The sequence below is a fragment of the Bos grunniens genome, chromosome 21 (genome assembly GCF_055505025.1).
Source record: "Bos grunniens cultivar Pamir isolate PY7600 chromosome 21, Bosgru_T2T1.0, whole genome shotgun sequence".
NCBI classification, from domain to species: domain Eukaryota; kingdom Metazoa; phylum Chordata; class Mammalia; order Artiodactyla; family Bovidae; genus Bos; species Bos grunniens.
In genome coordinates, this window is record NC_141185.1 from 2,843,513 (window position 1) to 2,855,494 (window position 11,982).

The window sequence follows — 11,982 nt, forward strand, 5'->3', positions numbered from 1 at the left end:
CCTCACCCACAACCTGCCCTCTGTCCCCTCTGCCCAGCGACCCACTCCTCGCCTCTGGGGCAAATCCTTCCCTTAAAGGAATTTTCCTTCCATGACCACAAAGTTACTGATGCAGAGCCCTTGGTGGAGGGGCTGGAGCTGGTGACCCCGCGGGACCTTAGCGGCTCTCCCCCTCCTACAGGGACAGCGTGGATGGCGCCCCCCACAGCGCCAGCATGGAGTCCACCCAGCCGGCTCCCCGACCCCAGGGCCCCGCCTCTGACCGCCTCTGTTCTCCTTGGACCCTGGCCCACCCTGCTGCAGGGAGGCTGGGGGGTGCATCTCAGCACCCTCTGCATTTTGGGGCCCAAGTCCATTCTCTTTGGTCCATGAATATCTGCCTGGATCAGAAACTTTCCATCTGGTCCTCAGCTTCCATGAGCTCCCCCGTCCCCCTGCCCCCTCTTCCCGTGCTCCGCAGGGGGAACTCGGTGGAAACCCCCTGGCCATCCCCCTACGCTGAGGCTCCAATCTGACCAGGGCCCACACTTGGAGCTCAGCCTGGGGCGGCCTGTCCCTCCCCCTCCCCTGGGTGCTCCCCAGGTTCAGTGGGTCCATCCCTCCCGCATCTCATCCCAAAGGGCCTTCCCTCCAGCTCCAGCCGCTCCAGCCGCTGATGTCCACGCCTTTCCAGCTGGACCCCAGACTCCGCCCACCCTCCACTTAGTCATCCCTCCCCCACCCCCCCACCCCACACACCTCCAGCTCTGTGGAATGAGTTCACCAAGGTTCCCCTTTGCCTCCCAGGGACTCTGCCCTTCTCCAAATCCTGGGCCAGGATGGGGGTGTGGAGGAGAGCTGGGGCCAGCTGTAATCACAGCTGGGCCCTTCGAGGTCAGTTCCAGGAATACGAGAGCCGGTTCCCACTGTGCCCGATGCATGGAGCTGAAATGTCGCCATCCCCCTCTTCTGTAAAGGACTGTGGGGGACGTCAGACAGGTTCGTGATCACCACCTCCAGGTGAGGAAACTGAAGGGTGGAGTGAGGGGCCTTGGCCCACAGCAGACCCTCCCAAAGGTCACGCTCACAGGTGAGAGGTGGGCAGGAGGCGCTGGGGGACAGAGTCTGCCAGACCCCAAGAGGCTGAGAAAGCCTCTCCAAGAGAAATCACTCCACAGCCACTTTTGAAATCAGTTTTATATTAAGCTATATAAACCAACAGTTTGTTCCTAAAAAACATACAAAAGCACACTATCAAAAAATAATAACATCAAACATGCAAACTTCTACAAACGTACAAAGGCCTTCATGAACCATCTACTCGGGCCAATTTCTGGCCACAGTACCTGGAAAGAGGGGGACAAGTCCACGAGGGCCGGCTACAAACCCAGTCACAGAGGGGCGTTCCCGCAGGCACAGGCGGGGTGGGTCACGCCTGCATCTCAACTGCCCCAGGCCGAGGAGGATGAGTGAACCTTTGCTTTCCTGGGTAGGATAAGGCACTCCACAGGGCAGGGGATGGGTGATGGCTGCGGGCGGCAAAATAATGTCCACCCCATAAAGATGCTCACATCCTAATCCCTGGGACTGTGACTATGTTAGTTTCCACGGCAGAGGAATTAAGGTTGTCAGGTGGAATTAATAATCAGCTGACTTTAACATCAGAAGAGGATCCTGGAGTTCCTGGGTAGGTCAAAGGTCATTGTCTGGTGGGTTAAAGGTCACCACCAGGGGCCTTAAATCAGAAGAGGGAGTAGAAGGGGAGTCCTGAGACCTAAAAGGATTTGACTGGCCGTTGCTGGTTTTGGAAATGGAAGGGGGCCACGAGCCAAGAAATATGGGAGGCTGGCCTCTAAAAACTGGAAAAAGGAAGGAACTTCCCCACCAGAGCTTCCAGAGGAACCGCCTGGCTCAGCCCACCAGACCCACAGCAGACTGCTGACCTCCAGAACTGAAAGCAAGGTCTCGTTTTAGGCTCCCAAGCTGTGGAAGTTTGTTAGCCTGGCAACAGGGAACTGACCCAGAGCCAAAGGGTCAGGGGTCAAGATGGCCCTGCCCCGACCTCAGCCTGACTTCCAGGGGAGGACCCACAGAGGCATCCCCGGGTCTGCACCTTGTCAGGGGAGGCAGACCCCGAGAAAACCCAGCAGGTCCTGGCCCTCCCAGGCCCATCCTCAGGGGACACCTGAGGGGAATCAGAGAGTGGGGTTAGGGGCTCGGACACTGGCTTTGCCCCCACTTGCCCTGTCATCCCACAGGCCCTTTTCCAGTCCCCCACGCCTTCAAGATAAGAGCTCATCTTTCCCTTTTTCCTCCTCCACTTCTTCCTTCTGTTCTACTCAGAGGCTGAGGCCGGCTTGACGTGATCCTGCACCACAGCAGGCAGAAGGGGTGAGGCTCAGGCCCCGGTCAGGAGATGGGGAGGCTGGAGACCCAGCCTGAGCAGGGCGGTCCTCAGGCAGGTGTGGCAGGACCTCGCGGACAGGCGGTGATCCCGGAGCTGGGTCCCCGAGCCACACACCCTCCTCACCCCTCCTTCAGGGCGTGCAAGCTCCACTCTCATCCACAGAGCTTCCCCCGACGGCTCCTGCCCCACAGGAGGGGTCATCAGGACACAGCTGTTCCAGTTCCAGCGGCTCAGGGGCCAACTCCTCAGCCAGGCCTAGGCAGAAGCGGCAGCAGAAGGCAGGACACCCGGAGGGGCCGCGTGGGGCTGTGACGCTGGTGCTGGTCTGACGGGCCCAACATGGAGTGGTGCCCCATGATCGCCAGGCCCTCCTAAGGAGATCAGTATACAGGGAAAGATAACCAACCTTTATAAGTGAAAATAGGGCCTTGGAGGGCTCGTGTGCCTCTGTGTTGATGTCCAGAATGCTCCGGATGCTCTTGGCGTCACTGCTGGACAGGTTCCCCTTGATGGTCAGGATGGCACTCAGGTGGCCCTTGCTGGCAAAGACAGGGTCCCGTCAGTGCAGCCCGCTCACCAACACCCCTGCTCACACCCCTCCCCAGCTCCCAGACTCCTGGCTGGAGCCACAGGGGCCGGCAGCCAACGCCCCTGCCCACGAGGGTGCCCCGTTCTGCTTAACCCACTGCGCTCGGGTGGCACCAGCCGCAGTGCCTCCAGAGGGTGCCAAGCTCCTGCCCGGTCCAGCCTTTGCACTGGCTGTTCCTCCCAGAATGCTCGTCCCCAGGCCCTTGAGGTAACCAGCTCCTTCTCACCCCTTAGCACTTAGCTAACATGTCACCTCCCCGTCAAGAAGCCACCTGCCAGTACAGGAGACCCGGGTTCGACCCCTGATCTGGGAAGATCCCAAATACCACCAAGCAACCAAGCCCTTGGACCACAGCTATTGAGCCTGTGCTCAAGAGCCCTCAAGCCCTCAAGCCCGCGCTCTGCAGTAAGAGGAGTCACTGCCATGAGAAGCCCGCGCTCTGCAGTAAGAGAAGTCACTGCCATGAGAAGCCCGCGCTCTGCAGTAAGAGGAGTCACTGCCATGAGAAGCCCGCGCTCTGCAGTAAGAGGAGTCACTGCCATGAGAAGCCCGCGCGCTGCAGTAAGAGGAGTCACTGCCATGAGAAGCCCGCGCGCTGCAGTAAGAGGAGTTACTGCCATGAGAAGCCCGTGCGCTGCAACTCGAGAGCAGTCCCCACTTGCTCAACTAGAGAAAAGCTCGCGCAGCAACAAAGACCAGCACAGCCAAAAGTAAACAATAAAAACTGTTTTAAAAAGTCACCTCCCAGAGAGGATTTTCCAGCTCTAAAGTCAGCACCTCCCACCATTCACAACCTTGGTTAAACAATCTTTAAAACTTGCAAATAGTACTCCTTCGCCGGATGACCTCATCATTGCTAACCCTCATCTGACTATCTGTCTGTCAGAAGGCCTGGTCTGTCTTGTACCTCCTCCCATCCTGGTGCCTAAACACAGCCGGGTAGCTAGTAGGAGACCACTTGATAACTGTTGGCCGGCTGGGTGGATACAAGGATCCATGAATGGATAGACGGATAGGTGGGCAGGTGGATGACTAGATGGGTGGATGGATGGATAGATCGAAGGACAGACAGATGGGTAGATGAGTGCGTGACCAGATGGCTGGATAGCTAGATGGGCGTCCAGATGGGTAAGCGGGTGCCTGTTTGATGGGTAGTTGGACGGGTGAGTGTGTAAGTGGATGGGTGGCTGAACAGGTGGACTAGACCAGCCAGCGGTTGGACCAGGCTATGCTGGGACAGGCCGGCCACACCAGAGGACTCAACCCACAGAGACTGCTGCCCTGGCTCACCAGATCCTCAAGCAGTCAGGGATTGAGCCTCCACTGTAGAACAGAGGCCCCAGGACACAGGTCAAGCCTCTGAGGACCCCTAGGCTGACCGGCGGACCCCAGCTTCACTACGGACGTGCCACGGCCTCCAGCAGGTCCGTGGTCCCTCTGGTCTTGGATCCCCCTCTTAAGGAAATTCTCAGAGGATGCAGTGTGGAGCCGAATGCCTGGCTTTGCTGTCTCGGCTCTACGACTGACCAGCTGCTTTACCCTGGACACATTCCTCACACCCCCCAGGTCTCACCTGCACGACGGGGATGAAGAGTTTCAGCCCCAGCAGGCAGCAGCGAGGACCGAATGAACAGCTGCTGTAAAGATCTGGGCACAGTAGCCAGTATCTATCTGCGCTCTGCCCACCCTGCAGGGACTCACTCTGCATCCCCCACAGGCTCTGACCGCAGCAGGTAACCACAGGGCCACACTGCCTTCCCCGGGTGCTCGGAGGCCCCGGTTCTCACCTGAAGTCAGGGTACAAGGTGGCGTAGCTGGCCACCTCAATCTTGATGGCACTGGGGTCTTGCAGGCGAATGATCTCTGCGAGCCTGGGGAGGGCGTCGTGCAGCCAGGTGGCTGGGGAGCCCTGCAGGCACAGGCTTTGTTGAGAGAGGCTGGCCCTGCCCAGAATCGTGCCCAGGGGCCCAGAGAGGCTCAGGTCGGACCTGATCAGGTTTGAAGAGGCCCAGAGAGGATGTCCTAGCCCGTGAAGAGCTTGGAGCAGGAGGGCAGCCCACCACCATGGGAGGTTGGGAGGGGGGGCGGGGGCTCACATTCTGGGTGCAGAACTGCTGGATGAGCTGGGCGTTGGCCTGGACGTGCCCCGCCAGCTGCTGCTGCTGCTCTGCCGTCTTGAGGACCAGGCGCCGCTTGCAGAGGCGGGCGATGTACTCCTTCACCAGGTGCAGGTGGACCGCCTCCAGGAGCTCCTGGGTGGGTGAGTGCGCAGGGCCATGGGAACCCACCACCTCCCTGAAGGCCAGGGTCCAGGGAGGGGCGGTGGCCAGAGCAAAAAGCGCATCCGGGTGTGCGCACACACACGTCTGCCTGCGTGTCCCCCGCCGGCAGCCCAGCACCCCCTCACCTCCCGGAAGCAGTCCTGCAGCTCTGAGAACTCAGGCATCCTCTCGGCCACGGCGGAGACAATTTCCTCCAGGGTCTGCTGGGGGGCAGCCCAGCGGGTCTGCGTGAACCTCTTGAACAGCGGCTGCGAGAGAGGGTCAGGCTGTGTGGCCACACCCGGCAGAGGACGGGCCAGCCCAGTAGACACGCACGCACAGACACGCACAGACACACACGGGGCCGGGACAGGGGTCGGGTTATATTAAAGACTCCCCGGGCGCTCCAGCAGGAAGTGGAGGCCGGGTCTGGGTCCCCTTCTCCAAGGCCGACCAGCCAGGACTGCCATCTGCCTGCCCTGAGGCCTTCTCCAGCATCTCCCTCCTTGGATAAATAAATTCCTGACTAAACAAAGCCCTGTGCTTGGCTGGGCCTATGACGATGACCCTGCCGAGTCATCCAGGGTCACTGCTTGGCCACCCGCAGCCTCCAGCACTAGACTCAGCACTGCCACGGGGCAGGAGGCTGGATTACCTTCAGGTCCCCAAACAGGCTCTGGAGCAGGGTATCAAAGCCATGGCTCTTGAGCTCATTCAGGGGCCTCAGCAGGGAGCTCCGGAGGTCTGGCGGTGTCTGCCACTGCTGCTCCAGGGACGTCCTGGAAACACAGGAGGCAGGGAGGTCACGCCAGCCCCAGCCCTGCCCGGCCTGCAGCCCTAAACCCAGAGAGCCCGGGAGCCCCAGGCGAATCTCCCTAAACCATCGCTCTAGAACCCTCCCTGGCTCCCCAGGCCCGGTGGGAGCAAGACCAAGACACTCCATCCAGGCTCCCTAGGCGGGACCCAGCCTTCCCACCTAACACCCACCTAACACCACATCCTGTTCTAACTGAGGACAAGTGGCTCAGCCTCTCCATAGCTCAGGGTGCGCATGGATCAGTGGACACAGTCACTGTATCTACTTAACGAGGTTGCTAACAGGATGAATGAAGCCCTGTGCGTGAGCGCCTGACCCACCGGCACTAGACAAATGTTTGCTGTTGCAGCTGTAAGCCTTGGTATTTCCTTTCCACCCTGCTTATTTTAATTCAACATCTCTGCTTAGGCTGCTCCTCCTCCCTCCCCTATCCCCCATCCCAGACACCTCCCCCTTCCCCTCTGCACCCCCACCCCCCTCCGGCTTCCAGGCCCCTCCACCAACACAGGCAGGCAGCTGCAGTGACTCCCCCCACTGCCCAGCGCCCTTACCGGAAAGGGAGGCAGTTGTTGATGTTAGCGATGACATTGGCCCTGTAATTGCGCAGCTGTCTGCATCGCTCCAGAAATCCATCAAAGGCGCGCTGGTAGCTGGTGAAAGGGAAAGGGCACACGTAGGAGCAGCACAAACACTGGGGCCCAAGGGAGGAGCTGGGGCTCTGAGAGAGGGGGCGGCAGGGACCCCTCAGCCCTCAGCCCCGCTCCGGGCATGCATGCCCAACACCCACCTCCTGAGGAACCTGGCCAGCTCTTCCAACAGCAAGGGCTTTATCTGCGTGCCCAGGTCCAGGGTGATGCTCTCAGCCTTGGCCTGGCCCTGGGAGATGATCTGCAGGGGTTGGGGGTGAAACTGAGCAGAAGCCTGCCTGCTCTAGGGCTGGGACAGGGGTGGGCATGGGTAAGACATGGTGCAAGGGGGTGTGTGCTCAGTGGTGAGTGCGTCTGCCCACAGGGACGAGGCTGGTGTGGGCGGGGCAGCGGGCGCTACCTGGATGATGTGGATGGCCAGCTCACTGAAGCAGCGGCTGTTCAGCCTCAGTGGGGCCTCATCCTTGGTCCAGCTCTTGGACTCCAACTCCAGAGCTCGGGCCATCAGCTCCCTCACTCTGGTCTACAAGGGAAGAGGGGCCCGCTCAGGGTAGGGCGAAGCCCACAGGGGTATCCCTGCCAGGCTCCCTGCCCCCCCTGCCCCCCCCATTTCCTTCCCTCTCCCGCTCAGCCCCGCCCAGCACTGGCCCTGGACTCACCACCTCGTTGGAGAGGAACCTGGCCTCCAGCAGCTGGATCTGGGTCGGGGGCAGGAGGGTCCCCAGTCTGACTCCCTGCAGCTCAGGCGCCAGCTTGGGGCTGTTGAGGATGTCGCTGTGGGCAGATGGGCTGGCGTGAGGAAAACCAGCACTGTCCCCCCACCCCCAGCCCCCGCCCCAGCCAGAGCCCTGCACACAGCTCAGTCGCCTTCCCTCCTGTGCCTCCACTCCTGCCTCTCCATCTCAGTTCGATCCAGGCCCTGAAGCCCGGAATCACCCTGCCTCCGTTCACTCTCTCAGCCCCGTCCACTCTTACTCCGGGTTATGCTCCCGAAACCCACCAGCCTCGAGCTACCCTGCCAGAGGCACCCTACAGCCCAGCCCCCATCTCCCGCCTGGCACACCGAAGGACCCTCCTCCCAGGCTCCTTGCCTTGCCTCCAACAGTCCCTTCTCCCCACTGTGGTGGGCAGAACCACATTTCCTGTCTGATCTCCCTTCTCCAAGGGCTCCCTGCTCCAAGGGCTCCCACTCCCCTTCTCACCCTCTGTCTCCTTCCCACCATCCCCCACACTGCTCCCACTGCATCCCACCAGCCTTGCCCCGCCTTCCCCACCAGACCATCTCTGCTGCCCCCAGAGGAGGGCCAGTCCCAGCAGGAAAGGCTGTCTGCCCCTCCCCGACCTCACCCTGGACGGAGGCATATCCACCCATCCTTGTGGCGCTTCCCTTGGGTCCCAGAGCCTCCTGGGGCTGCACAGCCCTGGCACTTCCTCAGGGCCTTTGTCTGCCCAGAGGCTCAAGAATAGCCCATTCTGCTACCCGGCACCCGCACGCCCACCCCTATGCGCTGTGTCCCTTTGCTCCCCAGACTTCTGGCCACACGGGCCTCCATGGAGCCACCCTGGTCGCCCCCTCTCAGGGCTCAGCGTCCTGCTGCACTGACCCCAGGGGGCCCCAGGTGAAAGCCCCTGAGGTCACAGGGACAGGAAAGTGGAGGGGCAGAAGGGACAGGCCCAGCACTTCCTGGTGAGTCAGGACCAACAAGAAGGAACTGGTTCGGCTGGCGGGCCTCTCCGGCATCCCCTGCCCTGGCCAGCTCCCCTGCTCTCCTTGGCTCCTCACCACCACCCCCGCCTGGTCCTTCCTTGGGCCCCTGCTGGAAGTTGAGCCACCAGCACCAACCGAGACCACTGACATCCCTGAGAGCCTCAGACATCGCTCACAGGGCCTACACCCCAGGCTTCCTGCAGGCTTTACGCTACAGGCGGGGCCAGCCCCTACCAGAAACCCCGAGCCGATCCACACTGTGATTTAAGTCTCTCCCCACCCAGCTTGTACGAATGGCAGACATGCTTGTTGCAGTACAATAAGGGAAAAAAGAAGAAAAAAGAGGTGTTGTGCTGTTTTTTCTTTCCAGTTCTTTACCTGTTCCTGATCTGCAGTCTGTAACTAAGTTTCTTTATCAAAAGATTAAACCTGATTTGAGAATTACATGCTGCACCTATCGTCCCCTCAAAACATTTTGTATCTGGGGCTCAACTTCATAGCGCCCTCTCTGCAAACCACCCCTTCGAGTTTTTCTCTCCTTCTGAAGTCCACAAAAGACAACGGACCCAAACTGGACCAAAATGGCAGCCAGCAGACTGCAGGACCCAAATTACCAGGCTACTCAACGCCAGCCTGATGACTGTTTTTGAAACAGCGTGAGGAGAAGCACACAGGATCCTCACCCCTCTGTTCATTTCCAACCCCAGACTGCGAGCCCCCAGCTATATGATCCCCTAGGTTCCCCACGGAGGCAGGGACACAGTTCTGAGGCAGGAGCCTGCTGTGTTCTTGCCTCTGTCTCCGGATTTTCTTATCCAGCTTCGGTGGGCAGAGAAAGCCAAGATACTGGCAGCAACATGCTCAGGGATGCATGGGGTCTGAGTGTATCAGGGGATGCCCGCATCTGAATACAGTTGGTACTAGGGATTCTCCACGACAGTACCAGGCGCCTCCCAAACTGAGAGCTGCAGGCCTTGGTGGCCAGAACTCAGCTCTGCCACTGGGGGAGACTCTGCACAACGGGGATTTCCCCAACAGGCCCAGTGCCCCCCATCCTGCCTGGGAGTGCTCCCTAGGCCTGCTGGGTGTTGAACCACAGTGCTCCCAGAAGGCCTCCCAGCCCAGCCTTGTGCCCTGTAGGGCAGCTCCCTTTGCCAGGAACACCATCCCCCGCTGCCTCTCCCAGCTTGTCCTCGCTTCCCCCTCCCCTGACTTCCTTACTTCTGTTAGACTGTCAGCGGCCCCAGAGCAGGGCCGCTGCCTCCTGAGGCAGGTAGAATCCTGCACCTCCTCCTCCGAGCTGGCTTCCTGGGCTGACGCAGGCCAGGCCAGGCCAGGGCCCCTGCTCCTGGCCACAGCCCTTCCTGACTCTGGATCACAGGCGGCTTCACCCCCTAACCCAGACTGGAAACTCAGGAATGAAAGATGAGGTCCTTGCCCCCATTCTCTGTGCCTCAGGTTCCCCAGCTATGGGATGCCGCTGAGGCCGGAGAGACTAAGGATTCCCGGGGCAAAGCAGGCCCAGCGGAGGCCCTGCCCCTTTGATTCCAGGCCCACCTGGGCCGTTCTCCCAAGGGACTCCCTGAACTTGGTGACACCCAGGCCCTGCCCGCCTGGGGACCCCCGCCTGTCACCCCGCGCCCAGGCTCACTTGGGATAGAGGTTCTGCACCCATAACAGCAGCATGTAGGTGTCTCGCGGGCACAGCTCAAACTGCGTCAGGGCCGACAGCTGGGACGCAAATTCCGCGTGGTAGCTCTCGGCGTAGGCGGCCACCACGCGGATGTCTGCGGGGAAGAGCGGCTTGAGGCGCTCCACCACGGCCTCCAGGTCCTCCTTCATGGTGCGGCCCATGTGCAGGAAGGTGCGCTCGGCCTCCGTGCGGCCCTCGGCGTCTGCGGCCGGCCGCCGGCTCAGGCGCTCCGCGGCTGCCTGCGCCACGCCGTCCCGCCACAGCTGCAGCCAGCCCCGGGGCCGCGTGGTCGCCAGCCCCAGGCACCCCGGGGGCCCCGCCGCCGCCGCCGCCTCCACGCGGTCCTGGCGCTCCTGCTCGGCCAGCACGGCCAGCGCCTGGCGCAGCCGCTCGGGCTCCGCTTCCAGCGGCCGGCGCAGCTGCCCTAGCACCTGGTCGCGCAGCTGCGCGTACAGCGCCTCCACCTTGCTCTGGCGCCGCACCAGCTCCTCCTCGCTCGCGCGGACTGCCGCCGCGGCCTCCTGCAGCTCCAGCTCCAGCGCCAGCAGAGGCCCCGCTGCCTCCAGCCGCCCGCGCTCCAGGTCGGCCTCGAGCTCCTCCACTGCGGCCAGGACGCGGCATTAGTGTGGCCTGGGGTTCTGAGACCCACCCCCCACCCTGGTCACCTCCTCGCGACCGAGACCCCCCAAAACATGCGGGGTGTCCCAGCCCGGGCAGGGCACACCAGGCTCAGATCCTGAGATCAGGGGCAGCAGGTGAAAGCAGGGAGGGGAGGCCCTTCACGCCCGCGTGCCCTGCCCGCTCTGTCCCGGCTGAGCGGGGCATCCACTCCAATGAGCCCCCATCCTGCCCACACCCTGACCACCTGGGGAGGGGTTCCCGCCTACCTGTGGGCAGCTGAGCAGGCGGCTGCAGACTGGATTCAGACTCGCCCTCAGTCTCTGCTAAGCTGGGCTTACCCTTCTTCTTCCTGCGTTTGGTGAAGACGCTGAACACTGTGGCCAGGCCTTTCGACTTCTTCTTCTTGCCGGCCTCTTCTTCCTCCATGTCCGGGGCCACCTCCCTGGGGACCCTGGGGGAGGGGGCAGAGCTGGGCTGCTGGCCCACTGCACAGAGCGAGAACCGAGGTCCAGAACAGTCACAGAGCGCTAGAGGCTGGGCTGAGGCAGGAATCCAGCCCCAGCTCCATCCTCCGTTCTGCTGGGTTCTTTTCTTGACTCGAGTGCCTTGGGGTCCCAGAGGAATGCGATGAGCAGAAACAGGACTGCTCCTGCTGGGACCACGAGGCAGGCAGGGCCAGACCCCTATTATGACCTTGGGGGGCTCAGGTCTACAGAAACCACAGTGCCCCCTCAAGCCCTTTCCCAGGTCGGAGGGACAAGCGGCCCAAGGAGGCACAGGACTGTCTGAGGTCACACAGCAGCTCACACAGGAAACTCGCTGCACCACACCCTGCCTCCTCCCCAAGTTGGGTGACATCACCACCACAGAAGCTGGGATTTCCTGAGTGCCCATTCCATTACTTCCACACTGCCTTCCAGGAAGGGTGTTATTTTCCTCATCTCACGTAACTAGCTCTGCTGCTGCTGCTGCTGTTGCTTCAGTCGTGTCCGACTCTGTGAGACCCCATAGACGGCAGCCCAACAGGCTCACCCATCCCTGGGATTCTCCAGGCAAGAACACTGGAGTGGGTTGCCATTTCCTTCTCCAATGCATGAAAGTGAGAAGTGAAAGTGAAGTCGCTCAGTTGTGTCTGACTCTTTGCGACCCCATGGACTGCAGCCTACCAGGCTCCTCCGTCCATGGGATTTTCCAGGCAAGAGTACTGGAGTAGGGTGCCATTGCCTTCTCCCATAACTAGCTCAGAGAGGTTTAAAATGC

General features: G+C 61.2%; 1 protein-coding gene across 1 annotated transcript; it reads right to left on the reverse strand.

The window, feature by feature from the left end:
- Window positions 1-1,161: 1,161 nt before the first annotated feature.
- LOC147348905 (tumor necrosis factor alpha-induced protein 2-like) lies at window positions 1,162-11,595 on the reverse strand. The gene is made up of 11 exons (XM_086362809.1): window positions 10,989-11,595; window positions 10,060-10,702; window positions 7,360-7,474; window positions 7,101-7,223; window positions 6,841-6,941; window positions 6,605-6,703; window positions 5,892-6,015; window positions 5,383-5,505; window positions 5,072-5,227; window positions 4,763-4,884; window positions 1,162-2,925 (listed from the first exon to the last, which is right to left on the reverse strand). Exons 1-11 carry the CDS (start codon window positions 11,578-11,580, stop codon window positions 2,517-2,519), a joined length of 2,607 nt encoding a protein of 868 aa, XP_086218935.1. The 5' UTR covers window positions 11,581-11,595; the 3' UTR covers window positions 1,162-2,516.
- Between the last annotated feature and the right edge of the window lie 387 nt (window positions 11,596-11,982).

Excerpts from the sequence above, each read along its gene's own strand:
- LOC147348905 (XM_086362809.1), bottom strand. The coding sequence starts at position 11,580 with ATGTCACCCAACTTGGGGAGGAGGCAGGGTGTGGTGCAGCGAGTTTCC. Across the intron at positions 7,224-7,359 it reads GGTTCCTCTCCAACGAGGTG|ACCAGAGTGAGGGAGCTGAT; the intron begins GTGAGTCCAGGG and ends CTTCCCTTGTAG. Across the intron at positions 6,942-7,100 it reads TGGCCATCCACATCATCCAG|ATCATCTCCCAGGGCCAGGC; the intron begins GTAGCGCCCGCT and ends CAACCCCTGCAG.